The sequence below is a fragment of the Plecotus auritus genome, assembly GCF_963455305.1.
Source record: "Plecotus auritus genome assembly, chromosome: 8".
Classification (NCBI taxonomy): domain Eukaryota; kingdom Metazoa; phylum Chordata; class Mammalia; order Chiroptera; family Vespertilionidae; genus Plecotus; species Plecotus auritus.
Window position 1 is genome coordinate 38,849,441 of NC_137782.1, and position 27,948 is coordinate 38,877,388.

Here is a 27,948-nt window from a genome sequence, read left to right on the forward strand (position 1 = left end):
TGCGCATTTCTTTCGCGGAGCTGCTCGTCGCGGGAAATCTGCGTGTGTCGCGTCCCGCCGGGCTCGCCGGCGTCTCCCCGGCACCGTAAGCGTCCCTGACCAAGTCTGGTCCGACCCCCAGGTTTAGCTCTGAAAGCCTGAGCGCTCTAAGTCGCTGAGTAGGGGGCAGAGCGCACTAAGTGGCCCTGGAAACGCTTTGTCCGTACAGCGACATGGACGCGCCCGTTGACTCTTAGAGAAGATTTCCCCTCTCCCCCTTTGGGCTGAAAGGGGCGTCTATTTAGATGCGAGCTTTTTTCACGGTGCAAATCTGGGAAGCCGGCATGCACTTTTCGGATGAGGGAAGCAGTAAGGGAGGAGGTAGTGAGACTGCTGAGTTTGGGCGCAGTCGGTTCCGAAGATCGCGCTAGTGTGGTCCACGCCTAGGTTCGGGCTCAGAATTTGCTTGCTAGGATTTTACGACCTTTTAGTCTGGTGGTGGTCTGTGAGGAGCTAGAAGGAATCCAGACGGTAAGAGGTGGGGTTGGTGTGAAGCAGAGAAGGAGAGAAAGAGATGCAGTGGGCAGAGATTGCTTTGCTGTTGGTGATGGTGAACCTGGTATTGGTCCTCCCTTCACAGTCACTCCCGCTTCCCTGAGTTTGAACTCAAACACTGCCTATAATACCTAGAGTGGTGGGGTTGGAAGAGGAGCTCAGAACCAAAGTCGGGATACTTGGTTCTTGTGGCAATTGTGCCATTAACTACAGTTGTAATTTTGGGCGCGCCATCCCTTCTGTCTGAGTTGCAATCTTCCTATCTAAACTTCTAGCTCTCACTAGATATTACAGGACCTCCTCACCACCGTGGTGACTCTGAAGGGAGGACCAGTACCAGATTTACCATCACCAAAAGCATTTATTTGAGCAATTGCTTTGTGTCAGGCACTGCACAGCACTTCATGTCGATTATTGCATTACATTCTCTAAACTGCCCTCTGAGATGTCATAAAAAAAGGTGAAATTGTGGCTCAGTGAGATCAAATAGCTTGTCCATGGTCATAAAGCTAATCCATGGAGTTAAAAGTTTGAATCTAGATGTTACTAGTATTAACTGTGCTATTAGTCACATATATTTCTTAATTTGTCCCCCCTCTTCAGTGTTCTACTATACTAGATTTAGTAAGCAATATCTAGAACTGAAAAGCATCTTTTGAAAAAAGATTAGGAAGTTCTGAAAAATCTAGTTGCTGGAGGAGAAGTGCTCAGAGCAAATACAGATCTAGACTCTGTAACCTTGCAATTTTGTTATGGTTTAGTGCTGTTAAAATTGCATTTTGCTTTACCTTTATCCTTTTGCACTCCATTAGTACCAGTGGTTAAGTAAGGCAATGATACCGGAGAATGGGCTGAGTTATGTTAAATGTGGTTTGAAAAACAAGAGCTGATATGCTAACAGCTCCTCTGAAATTGTGATCTGTAGATTTATCTCACTAAAAAGGGTGGATTCACATAGGTAAAACAGTACTCTTTGCTTTGACAGGACACTTTCACCTGTTAAGGATTCAGTGACTTTCTGACTTGGAAGATGTAGACATAGTAGCTGGATCCAAGCAGGGCCCAGGAAGATAGATCAAACTGGGATTCTAGAAATAAGATCAGGTTTTAACTCTCTTTGTCCAAGTTGGCTGAAAATTTTGAATTACTAAGCCTGATATTAAAAGTTTACATTAAAACATTGTAATTATTTTTAGACCTGCTACATATCATGAATGATAAATATTCTTCTGTGTATATGTCAAGTTTATTTACTTGTGTATTTGTGTATGAAGTATATTTTTATTGAAATATAGGACATTTAAGAACTTGATCTGGAAAGTTGGGTTTTACTTCTAATCTCATTCCCAGAGGTGTTTTTTTTTCCCTTTTCTTTCTTTTTTTAAAGAAAGAGAATGTCAGTAGTGCACCAGCTGTCACCAGGATGGTTACTGGATCATCTTTCTTTCATTAACAAGATCAACTATCAAGTTCACCAGCATCATGAGTCTTGTTGCAGTAAAAATGAGCCCACTACTTCTGTTCACCTTGATTCTATGTCCTCCTTTGGATCCTCAACTAAATTTATTGCTTCTGACTCTACCACTAAGCCCAAGAATGATGTTGGAGGAAATTGTGCAATGTTCATACAAAAATATATTTTTAGATCTGAACTGTTTGATATCACTAAACCTTATATAACTTCAGCTATTCACAAGGAATGCCAACAAAAGAATGAAAAGGAAGATCTAATGAATGGTGTTAAAAAAAAAATCTCCATTTCTACTCTTGGGAAGGTAGAAAGTTTTAAGAAATTTTTATATTTCTACAGAAAACAAGAGATTTATTATTCCAGTATCAAATATCTTGTGATTTACTAAGTTTAAAGAATAAAGCATAAGAATCAATAAAACATAAGAAGGCTTTAGTGTATCCAGAGTAATTTTTAACAATTTGCTAATAACCCTTATTATACAATATCTGCCTTCATGGATCTTATAATTGTACAGGGAAGAAAGATATTATTAAATAAACATATGGAGAGTTAGAATAAAAATTAATAGAGGTAAATTATTACTTTGTTATAGGTATCTGAAGTAGCAATTTTAATATGTGATTTTTTTTCTCGTATGTATGTTTTTTTCTCTTTCAACTAATTATTGATCATCTGCTATGTGTCAGGCACAGAAAATATTTCTGAGCTTTCAGAAATATAGTATGTAGGTAATTTATCATTACTGTTATTAATTCAGGCAAATAATAATAAACAGTTGTCCATACTTTACAGTTCACCAAGTATGGACATTGTCTTAATGTTTAGGTATTTTAGTATTTAAATGTTTAGGTGTCTTATATTGGGTAAATTTCTCATTTTAATATGGAAAAATATAGATGAGCATATGTAATGAGATTATCTTGATAAAACTTACCTTATTTCTGATATGCTATGGCAAATTGTGCAATTAACTTAATCTTAAATCCATTTATTTATTCAGCCAACAAACATTTATTGTTAGTCTACTAGGAGTTTGCCACCATGTAAGCACTGAGGTTTCAGCAATAAAAAGTACATAGTCCCTGCTCTGTATTGCACTGTCTTACGTGTTCTTTGCTATGGAGTTGTTAGATATAGCATAGTATTAATATATCTGGTTTGTTCCGAACCTCAGATCAATTACAAACAACTATTAAAAATACATTGGAAAATTTTTTAGGTATATAGATGATAGTTCTCCAGAGCTGAAGAAAGTTCAGAATAATTATACCATATATATCAACTGACAGATGACACTGCTGACTGTTTATAGAATGTCACAGTTGTTCCATGGATGTCAGTGGTACATTTTACCATTTAGTACTATTTTTTACTAATAGCTGATAAGGCTGAGGTGACCTTTTATCACCTATTAAATTTGTCGTAAAAGTAATAATAATTATTTGGGAAAACATTTGTATCCTTTCTCCATACCCTCTGCACTGATTTTGACCTAAATTATAATTATTACCTCTTAAAGACTGAGTTGCCCAATATGGAAATGTGATAGAGAAAAAAAAATTCAAAATATTAATATTGTGATAGATGGCAGTATAATTTTCTCCCTGTGATTTACTCTTTAGAAGCGTAAAAGGTGTGTTGGTTTCAATCAAGGTGAATTGGATGCTATGGAATACCATGAAAAGGTAAAGTGTGAAATGTTCATTGATAACATTATAAGATAGATGTGAAGTAGTGTAAATAGACAGATGATATAAATAAGAATGTTCTTAAAAATCCAATCATGTGATCAAGGTTAGAATTTAATAAGGGAGTGGTTTATTGCTACTTTTATAGTAATGAACAATTTAAACAAGTTTTTATTAAAACTTCATATATTCCTATTTTACATACTTAATGTAAGTAAACTTATGCTATATTGGTTAAGTTTAGAAATTGTATAAGTTGTAAAAGCCTACTGTCCATAGCTAAAACAACTTAAGAGAATGGCAGAAGAAAGCATGAATAATGTGAAGGATGTATTTCTGGAACTTAGAGATAAATGAAATCTAGAAGATAAAGAAATGGGAGAAAACTGAGGGAACACAAATATTTTAAGCTTAATTGCCTAAAGCACACCTTCAGTTGAAATGGGAAACCAGGGCTGGACATGTTGAATTAATGTGATGGTATGACATTGGATTTTTCCCCAAAAAAATCTTTTTTTGTGGTAAAATATACATAACAGAATCTACCATTTTAACCTTTTATAGGTGTATAATTCAGCATTAAATGCATTCACACTATTGTGCCATCATCACCACTATCCATCTCCAGAACGTTTTCATCATTCCAAGTAGAATCCGTACCCATCAAATAATAACTGCCCATTCCCTGCTTCTCCTAGCCCCTGGTATCCTCTACTTTGAAACTGGTTGATCCTCTTGAGACTTCCTTTAAGCTTTTTTAGTTAGGACCAGAGCAGGCTTAGAGCTTTTTGTTTGTTTGTTTCCATTACTGAGGCAATGTTTGTGAATTAAGAGATTTTTTCATTTGGCCAGTGGGAGCACTAACTGTTCCCAGCCCTGTATGAGTTCTGGGGATTGTTCCCTTTGATCATTTCTGGTTCTTTCCTTGACTTTGAGTTCCGTACCCATCAAATAATAACTTCCCATTCCCTGCTTCTCCTAGCCTCGGTATCCTCTACTTTGAAACTGGTTGATCCTCTTGAGACTTCCTTTAAGCTTTTTTATTTAGGACCAGAGCAGGCTTAGAGCTTTTTGTTTGTTTGTTTCCATTACTGAGGCAATGTTTGTGAATTATGAGATTTTTCATTTGGCCAGTGGGAGCACTAACTGTTCCCAGCCCTGTATGAGTTCTGGGGATTGTTCCCTTTGATCATTTCTGGTTCTTTCCTTGACTTTGAGTTTCATCAGATGTATATGCTGATCAATACTGAAGTGGAGACTTGGCCCTTTGCAGCTTTCAAGACCTCTCTCTGTACAGCTCTCTCCTCTCTGGTATCCTCCTCTGAATACTCTACCTGCTTGGCCTTTTCAGACTCCACGCTCTGTCTCTTCAACGCAGTCTGTTGGACTCTGAATGGGTATCCTCTGTGCTGCTGCCTAGAAACTTTCTCAAGGCAGTTAGCTGGAGCAATCATTGCTTCTCCTTTTTACAGACCACTGCTCTGCTCTGCTCTGGCATCTATCCATCATCTGAAGGCCTTTTTAGAAAATAATTTTTAGAAGTAATTTCAGATGAAACGTACTTCATCTTGTCCAGAAGCAGAACTGGGTTTTATTTTTATGATTATTGTAGTTGCATGTCTGCAAAACTGTTTATATATTCATTTTACAGTTACTTTTTAAAATTTTTTCAATAATTCAAGTTATATAAAGTCAAAGGTATGTTTATTTTAAAATTAAGTCACAAGGAAAATTTAAGATTAAATCTTGTGATTTGAACTTAATTCACTTTACAGATTAGAGATTATGCTTTCTTTTAGAAACATTATCAAATTCATTTTATAACTTAAATATATATTTTCTTACATATACTGTTTTGTTAATTTTCAGTGAATTTATGAGGTTTGTATCATTCCCTAATTAGGAAATCAGGAACTGTAGTTCAAAGGTATACTCATATATTCTTATCTTTTCATTGTAGTATGAAATTACTTTCCTACTAGAGGCCTGGTGCACAAAATTTGTGCACTGGGGTGGGGGGTGGGTTCCTCATCCCGGCCTGCACCCTCTCCAATCTGAGACCCCTTGGGGGATGACAACTGCCGGTTAAACTGGCAGTCAGACATCCCTCTTGCAATCCGGGACTGCTGGCTCCTAAATGTTCACCTGCCTGCCTGATGGCCCCTAACTGCCTCTGCCTGCCGGCCTGATCACCCCTATCTTGCCCCTCTGCTAGCCTGATCGACCCTAACTTGCCCCCCTGCTGGCCTGACCGACCCTAACTTGCCCCTCTGCTAGCCTGATCGACCCTAACTTGCCCCTCTGCTAGCCTGATCGACCCTAACTTGCTCCCCTGCTGGCCTGATCGCCCCTAACTGCCTCTGCCTTGGCCCCCAGTCTGGCCTCCTTCTGCGGGATGTGACCTAGACGAGCAGGGGAAGGCACCACCCTCATTACCTCACTGCTGCTGCCACTGCGGGCCTGAGCCTCAGCCCTTCGCAGCCTCCCATGGCTGCCTGAGCCTCTGCCCTCACAGCCACTGCGGCTTTGTCTGGAAGGACGTCTGGAGGACGTCCACTCTAATTAGCATGTTACCCTTTTATTAGTGTAGATTTGGGGACTGTTACAACCACGCAGAACTTAAAGAAAACACATGGCCCTGGCCGGTTTGGCTTAATGGAGAGAGCATCGGCCTGTGGACTGAAGGGTCCCAGGTTCGATTCCGGTCAGGGACACATGCCTGGGTTGTGGGCTCGATCCCCAGTAGGGGGCCTGCAGGAGGCAGCTGATCAGTGATTCTTATCATTGATGTTTCTATCTCTCTCTCCCTCTCCCTTTCTCTCTGAAATCAATAAAAAAAATTTTTTTAAAAAAAAGAAAACACATGATCTTCACTTTGGGCTTTGTCATTTTACAATATCCTTTGTGCAGTATTTTAACTTCCCTCAACTTTCCTTTACCCACCCTTAAAATGCAACCTATTTTGGGGAAGATGATCAGGAAAGTGATTCCAGTAGGTAGAAGTTTTTTTGGAGGGGATGAGGTCGTGAAGATATTTAAAAATTGAGCATAGTGATGGTTGTACCACTCTGAATTTACTTTTAAAAACCAGTTCATTGTACACTTTAGGTGACATGTACAGTATATGAATTATATCTCAACAATGCTGTTCTTTTATTTCTTTTTAAATAAAGACCAGTCTTATAATCAATTGCAGATGTTTTCAGAGCCTCCTCTCCCCCCCGCCCCCCCGCCCCCAGAATTTGCTTACCGCATCCCAAACCATGGCTGTGACTCCCAGTTGCCTCCAGTCCTGGTGGATCTGGATGGTGTGGTTTGTGAAGGAGAAAGTGGCAAGAGGCTTAGGGAATTGCTGCAACCCCATTCCTGTGGTCTCCTCATAGGGCACCAGGGCCATTTCTACTGTGCCAGCTCTCTGCTTCCTTTAACCTGTTGGGCAAAAGAATCCTGCGTGCTCTGGTCAGAAAGTGCATTTTCTCTTAGGTGGCTCGAATGCTTTTTTTAAGGTCGTTTTATGGATTCAAAAGAATAAACAGAGATATGGAAAGCTTTTGTCGGATTCCTTTTACATGGTTCTTCCAGTCTTGTGGGAAGTGAGATGTGGCTCTGCATTCATCCCAAAGGGTGTCTTTGGGCAAAAGCACCCAGAACGGCACAACTCCTGCAGGATTTGCTGTCAGGACTCAGGGGGGCTTGAGGGTGAGCGAGGCAGCGGTGCCAGCACAGGACCCGGGAGAAGATAGTGCTTTCTACACTACCCAGGCCACGTGGACTGCAGCTGCACCCGCTGAGGTGGGCAGGGTGTTTCTGCTGTTTTGTTTTGGTCTGGCCTCCACCCACTCAGCCACAGACCTGCGCCTGCACTGAAACTGAACGGCTGGATGGTCCTACTTTTTGGTGGATGGTGGATGCACTCCCACCTCCCAGAGACGGCAGTTAGACACTTGCGGCTTCCAAGTTGCTCGCGGGGAGAGCGCGGCCCTAGGTCCAGAACAGACTCTGGCCATGCCCCCAATTGTGGCGGGGTTGGGGGGGAGGTCCCCTCGTGGTGACCAGTCATTTGGTTGTTTCGGTCATGACGCCTCTTGGCCTTTTATTATTAGGATAAGCATTATGGATTGATTTCAATCCATAAATGTTTACATATTCAAAGCACAGTAGGAATTTCATTATTTAGAAAATTGTTTTAATGTCAGTGACCTTTTAATGTACTTAAAATTTTTTTCTTACAGATCAGGGGGCTGATTTTGGATGGATCTTCACAGATAATCCAAGAAGGTTTAAAAAGTGGCTTTCTTCATCCACTTTCTGAAAAACAGGACAAGTGTAATGAACCCATTACTTTATCATTTGATACCTGCAATTTATCAGAATTATGTGAAATGGCAAAGCATTTGCCTTCTCTGAATGAAATGGAACTTCTGACATTACAGTTGATGGAAAATGATATGTCTGTTACAGAGCAGGATTTATTTTCACGGATTGTTGAAAACAACTCTACATTTACAAAAATGATTACTTTAATGGGACAGAAATACCTGGTGCCACCAAAAAGCAGTTTTCTTTTGTCTGACATTTCTTGTATGCAACCGCTTCTGAATTGTAAGTAATTATTATGTTTATTATTAGAAAAAGATAATTTTTCTGTGGCCTCAAAAGTCAAGAGCTAATATGAATGTTGAATGAGGGCAAACATTTTATGAGGATGAGGTAAACACTGAATTTTCTCAATGTAATTTTGCTTTTAAATTCAAGTTTAAAATGCTGAATTTTGCTTTTAAAAATATTTTAAATTCTTATTACGAACAAAGGGTCAAAAACTACGTAGTCCCTAAGAAAGCAAATACAATTACTGTTTTGTACTTAGGAATTCAGGATACAATTGGGTTTGACCAAATAATTTTATTTAACTTTTCTTCATAGCAAAGTAGAAACACTTCAGATATGAATATTAATTCTTAGCCTTTTAGGTTCTATTTTAAGCTAATGTTCAAGTTTATTGTACCAAATTTTTTGAAACATTTTCCTGTATAAAGTTGAAAACCTTAAATATTGAAGCCCAGACTAGAATTTCAACTTAGATTCTGAAGCTTAACTAACTGTGAATTTGGGTACTTCACAAAACTGAGCTTGAGTTCCCTAATATATAAAATGGATATGATAATACCTACTTCTCAGGGTAATTTTGAGGTTAAATAAAATAATCTGCATCAGGAGTTTAGCTCCGTGATTTATATGTTTTTAATAAATTACAACCCAGTATTGTAAGGGATGAGTAGGTAAAAGGTAGGTATTGATCAAGTTGAATTTAATCTATTATTATTTGGACATTTTATATTAAAATTTAAAGTTAAAATGACATAGCTTATTAATGAAAAGTTTATTTTAATTGTGATCAAGCCATCTTACACATGAGTGGTTATTCATGCCACAATATTATAAATTCCTTAGGGTAAATGACAGTTTAACAAATTAATGAGAAAATCATGCTATTTTTGAACATTTTTTCCATTCTTTTTTATTTTTGTTACTCTAATAGTTTTAAAACTGTTACTTCCTTAAGTTGCGTTCTTTTGATTACTTATGAGATTGTACATTTACAAAAATATAAATCACTTTTGTTTATAAAAGGAGGAGAAGTAACAGCTCTTCCTTACTGTGAAATTCCATTTAATAAATGTGGATGGAATGATGGAACTGGAAAATTTACATTTGGCAAATACCATAGTAGTTGGATGTAAAAGTAGTGGATGAAAAGATGAGATACAGTATATTTGCATAGTCTTAAAGTATCTCCCCCATGAGACACTTATTAATTACAAAGGAAAAACTAGAGAAACCTATAGACTACACTTTAACCGAGTGATCAAAGGTAGTATCACCAATAATGAGACATTCTGACATCTGTATTTCCTGATAGGTGGTTCTGATAAGGACACAGCATTACTTCAGTGGTACTCTTGCCCAAAAAACCTATATTTAATCATGAGGAAATACTCAAACTGAGGGACATTCTACAAAATAACTGGCCAGCAGTCTTCAAAAATGTCAAGATCATAAAAGACAAAGAAAAACTGAGGAATTTGCCCAGATTGAAGGAGATTTAGTAGACATAACAACTAAATTCGAAGTGTGATCCTGATTTGGATCCAGGATCAGAAAAAAAAACGACACTAGTAGACGATTGAGGAAATTTTATTATGGCCGATATATCAGTTAAAAGACTGAAAGTTTATTTCATAAAGAAACTTAAAAAAATAAGGCAAAAAACCTTGACGTTTGAAAGGACTATATTAATATTGCTGTGAAGACTAACAGGGTTTTTAAAATCATTGGTGTCCAGCTAAGTGAGCTGTAGTTAGTTTCAGACAGTCTCTATAAAAATAGTAATAGGTAAAATCATGTTAAAATCCTAGCAGTACTAAATTAATGTTTTTAGTCTATTTGAATAAATGCCACAAATCCTTTGTTGCATTGCATTGTATTTGTGGTGAATGCACTTCGGTTTTGAAGGACATGTTTAGTTTTTAGGGTGATCACATACAGAAGTTTCTGAAATTGTGTCTTTGTTCTTAGGTAGGAAAACATATGATGTGATTGTGATAGATCCACCATGGCAGAACAAGTCAGTTAAAAGAAGTAACAGGTAGGTGTAAATAAGTCTTCTATTAGAAATGTTTTCTGAAGGCTATCGTCCTTTGTACATTTTAGTTACATGTGCTAAAAACATTAGTTTTTGATATAGGTTGTCTCAAACTGCTAAAACACTTAGTATTAAAATTTTAATTTCTTTAAGTAGACAATTCTCTTGAACTAGAGCTATATATAGGTGTAAGGATGTTAAAAGTAATACAGTATATTTATTACTGAGGTTACTGACTGAACCCGTTCAGGGATGTTTCTGCAAAGGGCAACATTTTTGCCTTCTTTAATATCAAACACTAAAGTTTAGAAATATATACCATAGTATAGATTTCCTTAATAATCTGACTTTTGCCCTAAGCTGCTGGAGGTAATCTGTCATAGCCGGTAAGATTGTGCTTGTGTAGTGTGTGTGTGTGTGTGTGTGTGTGTGTGTGTGTGTGTGATATGTTTATTATAGCCTTTACAAATGTATTACCTAGACATTATCTGACCAAAGATATGAGACCTCTACACTAAAAATTATAAAATATTTTTGAGAAAAATTACAGGAAATATTTTTAAAAATTTTAAAGTTATAGTTGACATACAATATTATAGTACTTTCAATTGTAGAACATAGTGATTAGACATTGCTATACCTTATGAAGTGATCACCCCGATAAGTTTGGTACCCATCTGGCATCATATTTAGTTACTATAATAATATTGAATATATCCCCTAAGCAAAGAGAATCTTAATAAAAGAAGATGTCATATATATATAACCAGAAGACTGAATATATAAATAGTGTCTTTTCTCCCTAAATTGTCTAGGTTTTTTACAATCTCAAACATAATCTCAGAAGATATTTTATTTCTGGTGAAAATTGACAAGGTGATTCCATAATTTATATGGAAATGCGAAGGGCCAAAAATAGCCAATGCAATAAAAAAATTCAATTTATGTATAGTTGGTATACAATCTTATATTGGTTATACTAGTTTTAGGTATACAATACAGTGATTCGACATTTTTTATCTTACCATGTGATCACCCCAATGATTTTAGTAATCTGTCACCATGCAGACTTACCACAATTTTCTTTTTTAATTTTTTTTATTAAGGTAGTATGTGTACATATCTTACCATTGCCCCCCCCACCCCACTCCCATACATGCCCTCACCCCCCAATGTTTTGCATCCATTGGTTACTCCTATATGCATGCATACAAGTCCTTCAGTTGATCTCTTATTTCCCCCACCTCTCCTTAACCTTCCCGCTGTAATTTGACAGTCTGTTTGATGCTTTACTGCCTCTGTATCTATCTTTTTGTTCATCAGTTTATACTGTTTTTCATTATCCCCAAATGAGTGAGATCATGTGGTATTTTTCTTTCATTGACTGGCTTATTTCACTCAGCATAATGTTCTCTAATTCCATCCAGGTTCCTACAAATGGTAATAATTCCTTCTTTTTATGGCAGCATAGTATTCCATTGTGTAGATGTACCATAGTTTTCTGATCCAGTCATCTGCTGACGGGCACCTAGGCTGTTTCCAAATCTTAGCTATTGTAAATTGTGCTGCTATGAACATAGGGGTGCATATATCCTTTCTGATTCGTGTTTCTAGTTTCTTAGGATATATTCCTAGGAGTGGGATTACTGGGTCAAATGGGAGTTCCATTTTCAGTTTTTTGAGGAAACTCCATACTGTTCTCCACAGTGGCTGCACCAGTCTGCATTCCCACCAGCAGTGCACGAGGGTTCCTTTTTCTCCGCATCCTCGCCAGCACTTGTCATTTGTTGATTTGTTGATGATAGCCATTCTGACAGGTGTGAGATGGTATCGCATTGTCGTTTTGATTTGCATCTCTCGGATAATTAGTGACTTTGAGCATGTTTTCATGTGTCTCTTGGCCTTCCTTCTGTCTTCTTTCGAAAAGATTCTATTTAGGTCCGTTGCCCATACTTTTATTAAGTTGTATAAGCTGCCTGTAGATGTTGGAGATTAAACCTTTATCAGTGATAACATTTGCAAATACATTCTCCCATACAGTGGGATTTCTTGTTGTTTTGTTGATGGTCTCTTTTGCTGTGAAAAAGCTTTTTATTTTGATGTAGTCCCATTTGTTTATTTTCTCTTTGGCTTCCATTGCTCTAGGGGCAGTATCAGTGAAGAAATTATTTTGGCATATGTCTGAGATTTCTCTGCCTGTGGATTCCTCTAGTATTTTTATGGTTTCCCGTCTTATATTTAAGTCCTGTATCCATTTTGAGTTTATTTTTGTGTATGGTGTAAGTTGGTTATCTAGTTTCATTTTTTTTGCATGTATCTGTCCAATTTTCCCAACACCATTTATTGAAGAGACTGTCTTGACTCCATTGTATGCTCATGCCTCCTTTGTCAAATATTAATTGTGCATAGTGGTTTGGGTCGATATCTGGATTCTCTATTCTATTCCATTGATCTATATGTCTGTTCTTGTGCCAGTACCAGGCTGTTTTGAGGACAGTGGCTTTGTAATAAAGCTTGAAATCTGGTATTGAGATCCCTCCTACTTTATTCTTCTTTCTCAGGATTGCTGTGGCTATTCGGGGTCTTTTTTTATTCCAGATGAATTTTTGGAGAGTTCTTTCTAGGTCTGTGAAATACGCCGTTGGTATTTTAATGGGGAGTGCATTGAATTTATAGATTGCTTTGGGTAGTATGGACATTTTAATGATGTTGATTCTACCAATCCATGAACATGGTATGTTCTTCCATCTGTTTACATCTTCCTCTATCTCTTTTTTCAGTGTCCTGTAGTTTTCCGCGTATAGGTCTTTTACCTCCTTGGTTAGGTTTATTCCTAAGTATCTTAATTTTTTTGGTGCTATGGTAAATGGGATTGCTTTTTTAGTCTCTCTTTCTGTAAGTTCACTATTGGTGTATAGAAATGCCATAGATTTCTTGGCGTTAATTTTGTATCCTGCTACATGGCCGAATTTATTTATTAAGTCTGTTAGTTTTTTGATGGAGTCTTTCGGGTTTTTTATGTACAATATCATGTCATCTGCAAATAAGGACAGCTTTACTTCTTCTTTTCCAATTTGGATGCCTTTTATTTCTTCTTCTTGTCTGATCGCAATGGCTAATACTTCCAGCACTATATTGAACAGGAGTGGTGAAAGTGGGCATCCCTGTCTTGTTCCTGTTCTTAGGGGAAATGGTTTTAGTTTTTGCCCATTGAGTATGATGTTAGCTGTGGGTTTATCATGTATAGCTTTTATTATGTTGAGGTATGATCCTTCTATTCCTATTTCCTTTCTCCTTTTTACTTATCCCTCCACCACCTCCTTTCTGATAACCATCCCTTTGGTCTCTGTTTCTATGAAGTCTGTTTTTGTTTTGTCTTGCTTATTTTGTTTTAAGATTCCACATGTAAGAGAAACCTTATGAAATTTGTCTTTCTTTCCTTGACATTTCACTCACAACAATGCCCTCTAAATCAGTGGTTCTTAACCTTTCTAATGCTGCGACCCTTTAATATAGTTCCTCATGTTGTGGTGACCCCCAACCATAAAATTATTTTTGTTGCTACTTCATAACTGTAATTTTGCTACTGTTAATGAATCATAATGTAAATATCTGTGTTTTCCAATAGTCTTAGGCCAGTGGTCGGCAAACTGCGGCTCGCGAGCCACATGCGGCTTGTGAGCCGCGGTTTGCCGCTCTGTTGACTAATGAGTTTGCTGACCACTGACCTAGACTCTCGATTCCAATAATTACAGGCTGTTGTTGCTCCTTGTGATTAAGCCCCTTTCCCAGTGGTCGGCAAACTCATTAGTCAACAGAGCGGCAAACCGCGTCTCGCGAGCCACAGTTTGCCGACCACTGTCTTAGGCTCTACAACAGCGGTTCTCAACCTGTGGGTCGCGACTGTAGAGCCTAAGACCATTGGAAAACACAGATATTTACATTACAATTCATAACAGTAGCAAAATTACAGTTATGAAGTAGCAACGAAAATAATTTTATGGTTGGGGTCACCACAACATAGGAACTGTATTAAAGGGTCGCGGCATTAGAAAGGTTGAGAACCACTGCTTTAGATGCATCCATGTTGTTGCAAGTGGCAAGATTTCATTCTTTTTTATTGCTGTGTAATACTCCATTTTGTATGTATGTATGTGTGTGTGTATGTGTGTGTTTATGTATGTATAGCACATCTTTATCCATTCATCTGTCGAGGGATACCTAGGTTGCTTCCATGTCTTGGCTCTCCTATCTAATAAAAAGCTAATATACAAATTGACTGAACAGTGGAATGACCAGTCGTTATGACGCACACTGACCACCAGGGGGCAGACGCTCAATGCAGGAGCTGCCCCCTGGTGGTCAGTGCACTCCCACAGGGGGAGCGCCACTCAGCCAGAAGCCGGGCTCACGGCTGGCGAGTGCAGTTGTGGTGGCAGGAGCCTCTCCCACCTCTGCGACAGTGCTAAGGATGTCTGACTGCAGGGAGTGGGCCTACCCGTCAGTCGGACATCCCCCAAGGGTTCCTGATCTGCGAGAGGGTGCAGGCTGGGCTGAGTTATTTTATAAATAACTAGAAACCTGGTCCATGAAATTCATGCACGGGTAGTGTCCCTAGGCCTGGCCAGCGATCAGGGCCAATCAGGTTCCCCATCTCCCTGCCTCCCCACCTCCTGCTTCCCTCACTCCCTCAGCGCCCCGCCGCCGCTGGTTGTCCGCCATGTTCCGCACCACCCCCTGGTGGTCAGTGCGCATCATAGTGAGTGATCGAACTCCCGTCTCCTGGTAGAACTCCCGAGGGGACAATTTGCATATTAGCCTTTTATTATATAGGATGCTGCAGTGAACATAGGGGTACATATAACTGTTTGAATTAGTATTCTCATTTTTTTTGGTTAGATACTGCAAAGTGGAATTGCTAGGTTGTATATCTATTTTTAGTTTTTAAAAGGACCTTTATATTGTTTTCTATAGGAGCTGCACCAGTTTGCAGTCCCACCAACAGTGCGCAAGGATTCCCTTTTCTCTATATCCTTGCCAACATTTGTTATTTGTTGACTTTTTGATAGGGCAATATCTCATTGAGATTTTGATTTGCATGATAATTAGTAATATTGAGCATCTTTTTGTATGTCTGTTGGCTATTTGTATTCTTCTTTGGAGAAATGTCCTTTCATGACCTTTCCCCGTTTTTCTGTTGTATTACTTATTTTTTTAATTATTGAGTTGTATGGGTTTCTTATTTATTTTGGATATCAACTCAGATAAAAAACATCATTTATGAATATATTCTTTCTTTCAAGTAGGTTGTCTTTTTCTTTGTTGAAGATTTATTTCTCTGTGCAGAAGCTTTTTAGTTTGTTGAAGTCCCACTTGTTTTTTTGCTTTTGTTTCCCTTGCTTGAGGGGATATATAAAAAGAGATATTACTCAGACTGACGTCAAATAGTTTACTTCCTATGTTTTCTTCTAGGACTTTTATGGTTTCAAGCCTTACATTTAAGTTTTTAACCATTTTGAGTTTATTTTTTTAGCCAATAAGTTTTTCAATTACATTTTGCATTCATCATTATTTTATATCAGTTTCAGATGTACAACATACAGTTACCATGCATTAGAGTTGGATTCCAATGTTTATTGTATTTGGCCATTTTGATGTTATTTACTTTTTCTAGAGCAGGTTTAATAGTAGAAACCTCATTGTAGTCAATTGAGGAATATAGGAGAGACAGCAGAAAGACTAATTGCATATTAGTCCTTAATTTAGCTGTAGACAGAAGGAAACCAAATTGAGGAAAATTCTCTGTTCTATAAGAAACATTAGAGGTTAGCATGGCTGGATAGCATACCTCGCAAAGAGAAGGGGATTTTATGCAAGGATGGATGAATTATATCCTGGAAGCAGCAATAGGGGACCTGGGAGAATTCTAACCTCTCTTCTCCCAGTTGTATGTATTGAGTGTTGGAAAAGGGAAACTTAATACCAGTATTTGATTGAGTATTGTAGAGCAAGTAGTGCAAGAGAAACTAGACTTCATACTATTAATGGCCACGAGATGCAAGATTAGGATTTTTAATTTTTTTGTAATGAAAGCATAAGAGTTTTAGAGAGGCCAGTGGAATTGATTGGGAAGGAAGAAAGAAGGAGGATGATAGACTGATGGATGAAAATACGGTAGAATATTGAGACAGTAGTGTCAAGATTCACTGTGATGGTGTACCTGTGTAATGTACAGATTATGACAACCAAGCAATAATTGTAAAAAGCATGTTGTAAATATTAGTAAAATTACTGAACTGTAATGCATTTAAAAGTGATAAAGAAATATAGTCTGACAAGTTTAAACAAGTAAAAACAAAAAATAAAGTTATTTCTGACTTGCCTATAATAGTGTGTCCACTGGATGTCACTGTGGGTTCATATTTAGTAATACAAATGCATACCAGTGGGAGCTTTGTGTTTGTGGACTGTTACACAGGTTTTCCCCCTGCTTGTTATCGTTATGTTTTCAGCAAATTTTGCTAATATTTTTAAATTTATTTTTAGGTATAGTTATTTGTCGCCACTGCAAATAAAACAAATACCTATCCCTAAACTGGCTGCTCCAAACTGTCTTGTTATTACTTGGGTGACTAATAGACAGAAGCACTTACGTTTTGTAAAGGAAGAACTTTATCCTTCGTGGTCTGTGGAGATAGTTGCTGAATGGCACTGGTTAAAAGTAAGTTCAGAAGTTAATTTGTTCATATAGCATGACATGTAAGTCACATTAAGGTAGCATCTACTTTTTAATACTTAACATGTCGCTGCTCTACTCCTTCAACATAGTCTAATTAAAACTTTTACTTTGCTGCTAAATACTTTCATCTTTTTATTTTAAGGCTTTGTTTGTTCCCTCTGGTTTTGTAATAGAGTTCTAAACTACCGGCCTTAGTAAGCCATTCAGAGAAATACCAGGATGACTTTTTAAAAAGCTCTGATGTCTGTAGTTTGAAAAACAGTGAACAAAATTTTGAGGAATCTGTTCATCATTAAACATAGAAATAGCCTTATCCTTCATCTTCTTCCTCTTTATACATCCACAATTTCAGTCACCATTTTTGACTCCTTTCCTTTTTTTCTTTCTTTTGTTGCTGAGGATGGGAGGGAGAATAGCAAAGTAACCCAGTGTGGAAGAGATGGGAAGGTGCTGGAACTAAGAACTTTTCATACTTTAAATCTTAACTTAGGCCCTTCAGTGCCTTATGTGCATATTTTTGAAAGGAATGATTGCAACACTCATATTGGTTGAATGATCTTTAATATCTTGCTTGCTATAAGAATACCAAAATATACAGAAAAATTAAGGCATTAGTTCAGATTTTAATGGACATCCTTTTAAAGATACATTGTTCACTTGAATTCCACAAAAGCCCTCCTAAATTTTAGAAAGATAAGCCAAATTATTGTCACTTAAATGTTTAATATTTAGATAGGTACATTCATGTTAGACACAGGAGAGTTCTATTTTTATATGCTTTGTTTGTACTTTGTAGTCTACTGAAATGTTGTAAAAGCTGTGTACATTATTCATTTGCATCTGTTTTATGGGACTTTCCAAACAAGCATTTATAGTTGTATTTTTGCTTTTATGATGTATTTTGGGCTTAGCTTTGGTTGATTTGGTATAGGACCATGACAGGAATATAAAACCTTATTCCATCCTGCCCATTATGACATTTCTTTTAATAGACTGGTGCCAAAGTCAGGAAAAGGTTACCCTCTGAAATCATAACCAGTAAAATGTTAATACATGAAAACTAAGACTATTTTGTAGTAGTAATCAGTTGTGAGAGATGGTATGGTAAGACCAGAGTTTAAAACAAAAATACAATCCTATATAATAAAAGCCTAATATGCTAAGTGTTCGGTCGCCTGTTCAACCAATCAAAGCGTAATATGCTAATAATATGCTAAGGCCACTATGACGTGCACTGACCACCAGGGGCCAGATGCTCTGAGACTGGTAGATTAGCTTGCTGCTGGGGTCCGGCTGATGGGGACTGAGCGAGATGGGCCAGACATGCCCTGGAGCCCTCCCACAGTCCCTTCCTGGCTGGCCAACTTCCCGCATCCCTCCTTGGCCCCAGTCGTGCCCTGGTGGGGTCCCTCGGCCTGGCCTGCACCCTCTCAAAATCCAGGAACCCCTTGGGAGATGTTGGAGAGCAGGTTTCGGACCCATCCTGCAGGCCAGGCCGAGGGACCCCACTGTTGTATGAATTCGTGCACCGGGCCTCTAGTATCTATACTAATAAAAGGGTAATATGCAAATTGGTCATGACACCCTCACAGTAACAACTGAACAGTAGGCTGCATGGGGCGACAAGGCTGGAAGGGGGGTTAGTGAGGGACGACCAAACAACTTATCAGCAGGCTGCATGGGGTGACCATGCCGACAGGGAGGTTAGTGAGGGATGACCAAATGACTGACCAGCAGGCTGCGTGGGGTGACTAGGCTGGCAGGGGGTTAGGGAGGTATGACTAAATGACTGAACAAGCAGGCTGCATGGGGCGACCAGGCCGGCAGAGGGGGCAGTGAGGGGTGACCAGGCCGGCAGAGGGGGGCTGTGAGGGGTGACCAGGCCGGCAGAGGGGGGCAGTGAGGGGCAACGAGGCTGGTAGGGGGGGCAGTTGGGGGTGACCAGGTCGGCGTGGGGGGCAGTTAGGGGCGACCAGGCTGGCGGGGGGGGGGGGCAGTTGGGGGCAACCAGGCTGGCGGGGGGGGTGCAGTTGGGGGCAAACAGGCTGGCGGGGGGGGTGCAGTTGGGGGCAACCAGGCTGGCAGGGGGGCAGTTAGGTGCGATTAGGCTGGCAGGCAGAGGGGGTTAGGGGCAATCAGGCAGGCAGGCAGGTGAGCAGTTAGGAGCCAGCAGTCCCAGATTGTGAGAGGGATGTCCGACTGCCGGTTTCAGCCCGAAACCACGGATCGGGCCGAAACCGGCAGTCGGACATCCCCCAAGGGGTCCCGGATTGGGTAGGGTGCAGGCTGGGCTGAGGGGACCCCCTTCCCTCGTGCATGAATTTCGTGCACTGGGCCTCTAGTATTATATGAAACCCTATTGTTATAACAGAAGGAGTAATTTGCATTGAGTATAAAGAATATCCAAAGAATGAGAATTTCCAGTGCTTTTAATGCACTTTATGGTAGAGGTGCTATCTCATGGGCCCTAGTGGTGGTAAAAAGGTTTTACTGATTTTGTTTTTAGGTACTTTGATATGGGCTAAAGGATTCTATAGATAAAAGAAATGAATATTCTGATAATGAAAATACATATCTCCACCTTTAATTAATGAATTGTTAGTGTTATTATGAATTACATTTTGAATTTGATTAGCTTAAGTGAGTCTTTGAGAGTCTGATCACTCCAAGATGAAAAGATAAAATTAATTTCTGGATTTACAATGCCCAAGGATTGTACTATTGTCTATCTCATCAATCCCTGAGCTTCTGTCATTATTAATTTTAGCTCTGACAGCATTAATGACACTGTTTCCTATAAATGAAGGAAAGTATTATAATCTACTTAGTCACATTGCCAGTAATCATTAAATATTTGAATGAATGAATAAATGAGTTAATGATGGCATGGTTTCCAGGAATAAATATTAATGAAAATTAGAGATTTCTGTGTACCAGATGATAAAGTGATATTTAAAATATTTTTAGTCCCTTACAGCTGCTCTGTCCAATATGGTAGTTTACTCTGTAGTTAGTCCAAACTGAGATGTGGTGTTAGGTATAAAATACTGGATTTTGGAGGTTTAGTATGAAAACCAATATAACATATCTCAATACATTTTTTTAATTTATTACATATTGAAATAATATTTTTGATATATTAGATCAGTGGTCGGCAAACCGCGGCTTGTGAGCCACATGTGGCTTGTGAGCCACATGCGGCTTGCGAGCCGCGGTTTGCCGTTCTGTTGACTAATGAGTTTGCCGACCACTGTCATATACTACCCTTTACCTCTTTGCACACAATATGCCACAATTGCCTAATCCTCACAGCTTCCAACCACACGGTAACATTTAGTCTAGTCCAGTGGTCGGCAAACTCATTAGTCAACAGAGCGGCAAACCGCGGCTCGCGAGCTGCATGTGGCTTGCGAGCCGCGGTTTGCCGACCACTGTATTAGATTAAATTAAATATGTAATTAAAATCAATTTCACTGCATTCTTTTGACTTTTTAAAATGTTGCTTCTAGAAAATTTGATATACATATTTGTGGCTCACATTATACTTATTTTTATTAGACAACACTAGCCTGGAAGTTTAATAATTTCTTTTTCTTTGGTGGAAAATGTAGGGAAAAAGTCACAAACAAACCTTTCCAGGATATTTACAGATGTATGATTTTTTTTACTCCTTCCTATCAGATCACCAATTCAGGAGAGTTTGTGTTCCCATTAGATTCTCCACACAAAAAGCCTTATGAAGGTCTTATACTGGGGAGAGTTCAAGAAAAAACTACTTTACCATTAAGGTAGGAATGGTGATTTTTCAGTTATATAAATCTATTAATTTTTAGGTTTTTAAAAATTATTAATCAACTGATCATTGATTTTCTTTAATTTTTACATTTTAAAAAATCTGCAAATGTCCCATATCAGAAAAGTATGAATGGTATGGTACATGAAATTTTATAATATTTTTTGTTTTATCTAGTATGTAATTGTTGAAAAGGCAATTATTAGGAATGTCTTAATACTTAAATTGTTGATTTCCATTATTGTTTCTATTAATTTTAAATTCAGATATTATTTGAAAGGTGAAAAAAATTAAGGTAACTGTGGCTTATATATAAAAAATGTCCTGTAAAATATAATTTACTTTGTTTTCTTTTAATTAGGAATATGCTCCCCATTCCAGATCACAAGTTAATTGTCAGTGTACCCTGTACCCTTCACTCCCATAAGCCACCTCTTGCTGGTATGTTTTTATAAATAGAATTGTTCTGACTTCCGTCAAATTTAAAAAAGAATTGAATTTAGTATTTGAATGATCTAGAGATTTGGAAATTAAATCAGATATGTCATTTTAATTAATATTCTAAAATTTTATAGCAGAATATATGAATAGTTGTTTTTTGTTTTGTTTTGTTTTTGTTTTGCTGCCCTTGCTTGTTCTAAAACCAGGAGCTCAGAATAGCAGTCAGAGATGGTTAGAATTCCCTTGGTATTTGGTAGAAACTCTCAGGGTTTTATGTTGAGGTAGTGTTGCTTTTCTGAACCATTGGAAAGGTAATTGCGGCAGCCTGCAACTCTTACTAGTCTTAATGCTTTAGTATAATGTTCATCATTCAATGAAATTAAGCAGCAAGGAATAGTGAAAAGTTTTGGCTTTGGAGATTGACTGCCATGAGTTTGAATACTTGCTGTACAATTTGAGTGAGTTACTCTAATAATTTTCCACCTCAAAGTGCTAACTTAAAGAGGGAATAATGATATTTAATCTTCCAGATTTGTGAGGATTGGTTATAATATATTTGAAATTCTGTAGCATATACTAGAAGCTCAGTGAATGCTTTAGTGAAAGTTCAAGTTTTTCAAGTGAAAGTTTAAGCAATAGGATGTAAGTTCTTGAGAGAGACTGAATTTGCTATTCAAAGTTTGCTATTCAAATAATTTATTCAGGAATATATATTTTATTAATTTGGTGATCCCTGCTTTGAAAACCCCCAACTTTTCAAGCTGTTATGCAGGAAAACTACAGGCCGTCATCCTGTCATATTATTTTGTAGAAAATGGTATAGTTTATGAGTTAGGATATATAGGAAAGTGAATACACATTCCCCCCGAAATTTTTATTGATAGCACTTAAGCTTTCTGTATCTTAAGTTGCTTATGTAGAAGAAACAGTGAGGTGTTACTTCATTTGAGAAATATTCAGATGTCTACCTCATGATTTTTTTTTTTTTTTACTTAGAAGAGGGATTCTCTGTGAATAATTGCTTTTAAACTTTGGACTGCCATAGATTCTTTAATGCATTAAATATGTGACTTTTAAGTGAAAAGTGATATTGTACTGCTCTTTGAGAAAAAAATATTTTGACACCCGTTATACTTGATGGAGGAATTCTAAATTTGTATTCTTATCACTTAAATTTTAATCAGTCAGTGAGTGCCAAAGCTCAATTTAGTATTTGCCTTAGGGCTTATTGTTTTACTTGTAAAAATCCAAAAGCTAAGATCCAAAATATTTCATTCTTAAATAATAATTAAACTATTTATCAATTACTTTTAAATAAAATGATGTTTAAAGAGATAAAGTTATAAAACAGTGAAAACAATTAGTCTTTTATTACTACTAATAAAAATTAATGTTACAGCCTGTATCTATGAAATGCAGTTCTGCCATATTCCCAGCAGAGAGCAGCACAAGTACACTTTGAGAACCATTTAAAACAAAAGTTAGATGGCGGGGGGGGGGGCGGTGAGTTGCATTATTCCATATATATAATCCTTATGCTTTGGGTAAGTAGTGGTAGACAAGAAATACTTGTAATCCTTTATTTTTGAGTTCATGTTATTATATAGTATGTGCATGTATTTTAGGTGTAGAGCTATACACATTAAAGCTACCAGAAAGCAGCTTTCAAATTTCTGCAGTATATTTCACTCTGAGATCATAACTCTAGGATTTAGGATGATACATGTTCTATATATAATGTTTAGAACTTTTACATGTAAATGTTCTTAAACTGCAAATTCATAAAATGAAAAGTTCTCTTTTGCTTCTAGAAACACCAAGATTTTTTTAAAAATTATAATTTGTTATTTCTGCCTCAAAATATAAAAAGCAGCAAAATTAGCAGCATATTCATTTCAAATAATACATTTACTCAATTTTTAAGTTTTGAAGTTTCCTCCTTAGCTTGAAAGATAAGCCATCAATAACTATGATGGCTTATAACCCAACATTATAAATGTATATTCTTAAGTTTAAAGATTTAATAGGAAGATTAGGAAATAAAAGTATTTTAGTCAAACTTTATTTTTTATATTTTACCTTAGAGGAATTTCCACTCCTTTTTACTACTTTACTCCGTAACAATCTCTATCTGAAGAGTAAAACATAGATTTATGAGAATCTGTATAGCGTTTGAGCATCTTCTTCCCAACCCTGCTCCTTGTTCCCAGAACAAAAGGGGAATGACTGCCTGTGCATGGATTACTTCCTCATTGTTGGTTAAAAGTATACTTACTAATGCCAGATATTATGTAATTATCTAAGTATGTACATGTTATATCTATATTTAAATATACAGTATATGCACTTACGTTTTAAAAAAATACACTTTTATTGATTTCAGAGAGAAAGGAAGAGGGCGAGAGAGATAGAAACATTAGTGATGAGAGATAACCATTGATTGGTTGCCTCCTGCACACCCCATATTGGAGATCAAGCCTGAAACGGGGGCTTGTGCCCTGACTGGGGATCAAACCGTGACCTCCTGGTTCATAGCCCTGATTTATCAGTTTTCATTTGTAGATGAGAAATGAGGATTTTAACACCCACACAGATGACGTCAGTTTTCCAGCAACTTAGCCATACCGGCTGGGCTGCACTTACTTTTTAATTGAGATATAAGTGACATATATTAGTTTCAGGTGTACAACATGATTCAGTATATGTATATACAGATGGCCCCCAATTTCCGATGGTTCTACTTAACGATTTTTTTACTTTACAATGGTGCCAAAATGATATACAGTCAGTAGAAATCATACTTTGAATTTTGAATTTTGATTTTTTCCCTGGGCTAGTGATATGTAGTACCATACTTTCTCATAATGCTGGGCAGCAGCGGTGAACCACTGCTCCCAGGCAGCCACCTTGTCCCAGGGCTAACCAAATCACTTAAAACCTACAGTGCATTTATTGTGTTAGGTGATTTTACCCAACTGTAGACTAATGTAAGTGTTCTGAGCATGTTTAAGGTAGGCTAGGCTCAGTTGCGATGTTCAGTAGGTTAATTGTATTAAATGCATTTTTGACCTATGATGTTTTCAACTTGTGATGGGTTATCAGGACATAACCATTGTAAGTTGAGCATCTGTATTGCGAAATGATCACCAACAGTAAGTCTAGTTAATATCCATCATTACACATAGTTATACATTTTTTTCTTGTTGCAAAAGTTCCTGATGAAACTTTTAAGATCTTGCATTTACTTTTAAATTGATATTTAAAATTAATAAGAATAATTTTTTATTAATTTGCCTTTATGTCTTTTGCCTTCTTTTGAACTTAAACAAATATTTAGCATCATAAGACTTACTCCTTGATTTTCTATTTTTTGTTAACTAGGAAGAAAAAAAAATCATGCGGTAATGTGTTGCATTGAGAAAGGACGTGGTCAATGGGTTTAGATTGTATGTATTTTTCCACTCTGAGTACCTGGTCATCTTTTTCTATTAGATTGTAAACTCTTAGAAAACATGGATATCTATTTTTTTTTTAAAATTAACTCCCATAGCACTGATTAAAGTAGATGCTTAGAATAGTAAATATTTTTGTTTGGCTTACTCCAGTTTAGAATCCAGATTAAAGTCCCAAAATAGAGTTGCTAACATCTTTGTACTGAAAAACTGAACAAATAAGCAAAAACAAAGAGAACCTTGGTTCACTATTATCTTAGACCACATTAAAAGAGAACTGAGGCTGGTAATGCATTGAATTCATGGGGGTTGGAGGTGGGGAGTGGAAAAGTGTTACAGGTTATTGTCCTCTAAGACTTTGGGGAAATCTTTCTCTTTCCAGTTCAGTAACATTTAATTCTATACTTATGAAAGTACTAGAAGTCTTTATGTTACAATCTCCTAGACGCTAGCAAAGCCCAAATTTAAATTCAGTTGAGTTATAGACAGGTACTTTTAGTTCTTTGATTTTTTTTAAAACAGGACCAGTACTTTCAGACAAATATTTTGCTGTGAGAGCAATTGAAGAACATTATAATATCATAAAAATTTTCATATATTGGCCTTTAAACCTTACCTACATCAATTATTCCTAAGGAACTCTTCTTATTACTAAAGGGAATTGGATAGATTTCTTCCAAGCTCAATCTTGTATAGCAATTAAGATTTTATTTTACCTGTCTAGTGACTTTTCTTCCCTGAGTTGTTATTTTCATACCCAGTTTCTGTAATTAGTGAAAAGCTAACTTAGCAATGTGATTAAGGTTAAATTGAATTAAGTATTTGTCTAAGTGATCGTGGTAAAAGCTTCTATGGTATTTTTTTCTTTCTGCTAGTGTTGATCACAGCTATTTATCCAGTATTTCTGAGATACTTTTTTCCCAACAAAATATCATTTTCAATAATAATATAATGAAGAAGGAATACTTAACTGTGGCAATAATATGGTGAATTTTTTTGGTAAATAAGGATGTATAATTTGAAAGTGAAAGAATGTTCTTAGTACTAACAAGTTATAGCTAGGGGGGATATAGTTATTTGTTAATTATGTGTTCTGAGTATTTCTGGGTCCAACTGTTCATTCACTTCACTTTCACTAAAGTATATGTTTGCAGAGACTTACATTTTATCTTAGTTTTTAAAGTGGGTTGTCTCTGTATTGTTACTGTAGACTTCTCTTTTATGCATGGATTGCATTTATTAAAAAATAAATTAAGTTTGTACTCAGAAGACATGTCAGCAGTATTGGAAAACTGAAGTCATCTGTGTGGGTGTTAAAATCCTCATTTCTCATCTACAAACGAAAACCGATAAATCAGGGCTACTGGAAGTTCTCATGGTGTTTTTTTCAATCTCAAGAGTACTTATTTCAAATGACTTTCTACCTATAAATAGTAAAGCCTATGACAAAATCCTTGAAATTAATTTGCTCTCTCTTTTTTTAAGGAAATATTTTTGCTTTTCTACTCTTAACTGCTAAAAGGATATTGATTCTTTTCTTATTAATAATTTTTGTGTTTTTTCTCTTTTTCGAACAGAGGTTTTAAAAGACTATATCAGGCCAGATGGGGACTATTTGGAATTGTTTGCTCGAAATTTACAGCCCGGTTGGACTAGTTGGGGCAATGAAGTCCTCAAATTTCAACACGTGGATTATTTTATTGCTCTAGAATCTAGAAGCTGACTCTGCTCTTAAAGTTGTGATTTTCTTCATTTTTTCCTTATCTCTCTCCCTTTATTCTGATTTTTTTAAAATTACCAAGCAGTATGCTTAGAACTGTAAATAGGACATGGTTGTTCAGCAAAATGGCTAGATGTGACTAGCCTTCATGTGATTTTTAGATGAATTTTACTTCACTTGCAGTAGTATTGTATATTATTCTAGGCTCATTACAAATAAAGATGGTAAGTGTTTAGAAAGATGGCAAGACTTTGTTATGGAAAAAGTCATGAAGCCTGCACTGTGGACCAGAGGTCATAATTCTGCCTATGGATGTGTTTTATTTGGCCCACACATTGATATAAAAAATTTGAACCATCATTCTAGAAAAATCAGGAAATTTCACATAGAAGTCCAGTATATGTTCTTTCCTATGTCAATCTGTAGGACTCCGTGGTGGCAGCTCTTTTGGGAGGGGTCATGTACTCTTCAGTTTATGGCAGTGTACCTCTTGCTCCATGACATTCACTTACATTATCAATCTGGCCCCTGTATAATCTAAATATACAGCCTCTGTTATACTGTAACATCCTGGGGAAAGCATTGAAACCTGCCAAGTTTATACTGAGTTTAGGGAACATTTTTGGCGGATTTTAAATTGTGTTCAAGGCTACTTTTCAAGTATGTGTTAGTTTGCTTATTTTTCTGGCAAAAATTTAAAACAATTTTCTTATACTAGTAAAAATGTCAGAGATGGCAGACTAGATAGAAGCTACACTCACTTCTCCCAGGACCAAACTGGAATTACAACTAAAATACAGAACAATCAACCTGAATAACCAACGGAAGACTAGCTAAACAGAAGTCTCATAACCAAAATTTTACAGAAGAAGCCACATCGAGACTGGTAGGAAGGGTGGAGATGCGAAAGGGATGGCCTCAGTCCCACAGGTGGCTGAGATTCCAGAGGGATCTCTCAGCTGCAAAGGTTCCCCCTCAGGAGCATGGAGTCTCAATCCCACGCTAGGCTCCCCTACCCAGAGCACTAGAGCTAGGAAGAGGTGCTCATATAACATCTGGATGTGAAAATCAGTGGGAATTCTGCCCGCCAAGGGGAGACAGCTGTCTGCTAGAGACACAGGAGCACTCTTAACTATGCTGATTTATTATATATAATCTTTTAAAAAAACTTTGAGGTATAATTTTCAAATAAAAATTTCCAATTTTCTGTGTAGAAGTTCAGTGAGTTTTGAAAACATATATAATCATCTATCTACCATATAATTATGATGTATGACATTTTCTTCTCTTTCAAAGTTAATGTGATTCTTTGCTGTCAACCCCCTCCTTCCAGCCATGGCCCGTGACAAATAATGATTTGTTGTCTATCATTATTTTTGCTTTTTTAGAATTTCATATAAATGGAATTATAGACAACATAATCTATTGTGTCTGTCTTCTTTCTCTTAGCATTTTGAAAAAGCA

At 37.1% G+C, this 27,948-nt stretch overlaps 1 protein-coding gene across 2 annotated transcripts; it reads left to right on the plus strand.

Moving 5' to 3' along the window:
* Positions 1-7: 7 nt before the first annotated feature.
* Positions 8-27,898, plus strand: METTL4 (methyltransferase 4, N6-adenosine). Of its 2 annotated transcripts, none has more exons than XM_080685537.1 (9): positions 8-85; positions 1,922-2,309; positions 3,631-3,693; positions 7,929-8,298; positions 10,273-10,342; positions 16,886-17,060; positions 20,760-20,866; positions 21,233-21,312; positions 26,342-27,898. In XM_080685537.1, the coding sequence occupies exons 2-9, from the start codon at positions 1,929-1,931 to the stop codon at positions 26,485-26,487; spliced, it is 1,392 nt and encodes a 463-aa protein (XP_080541663.1). In that variant the 5' UTR covers positions 8-85; positions 1,922-1,928; the 3' UTR covers positions 26,488-27,898. The 2 variants fall into 2 exon arrangements, with proteins under 2 accessions (XP_080541663.1, XP_080541662.1); XM_080685536.1 differs by having other exon boundaries at positions 27-510.
* Positions 27,899-27,948: the final 50 nt, after the last annotated feature.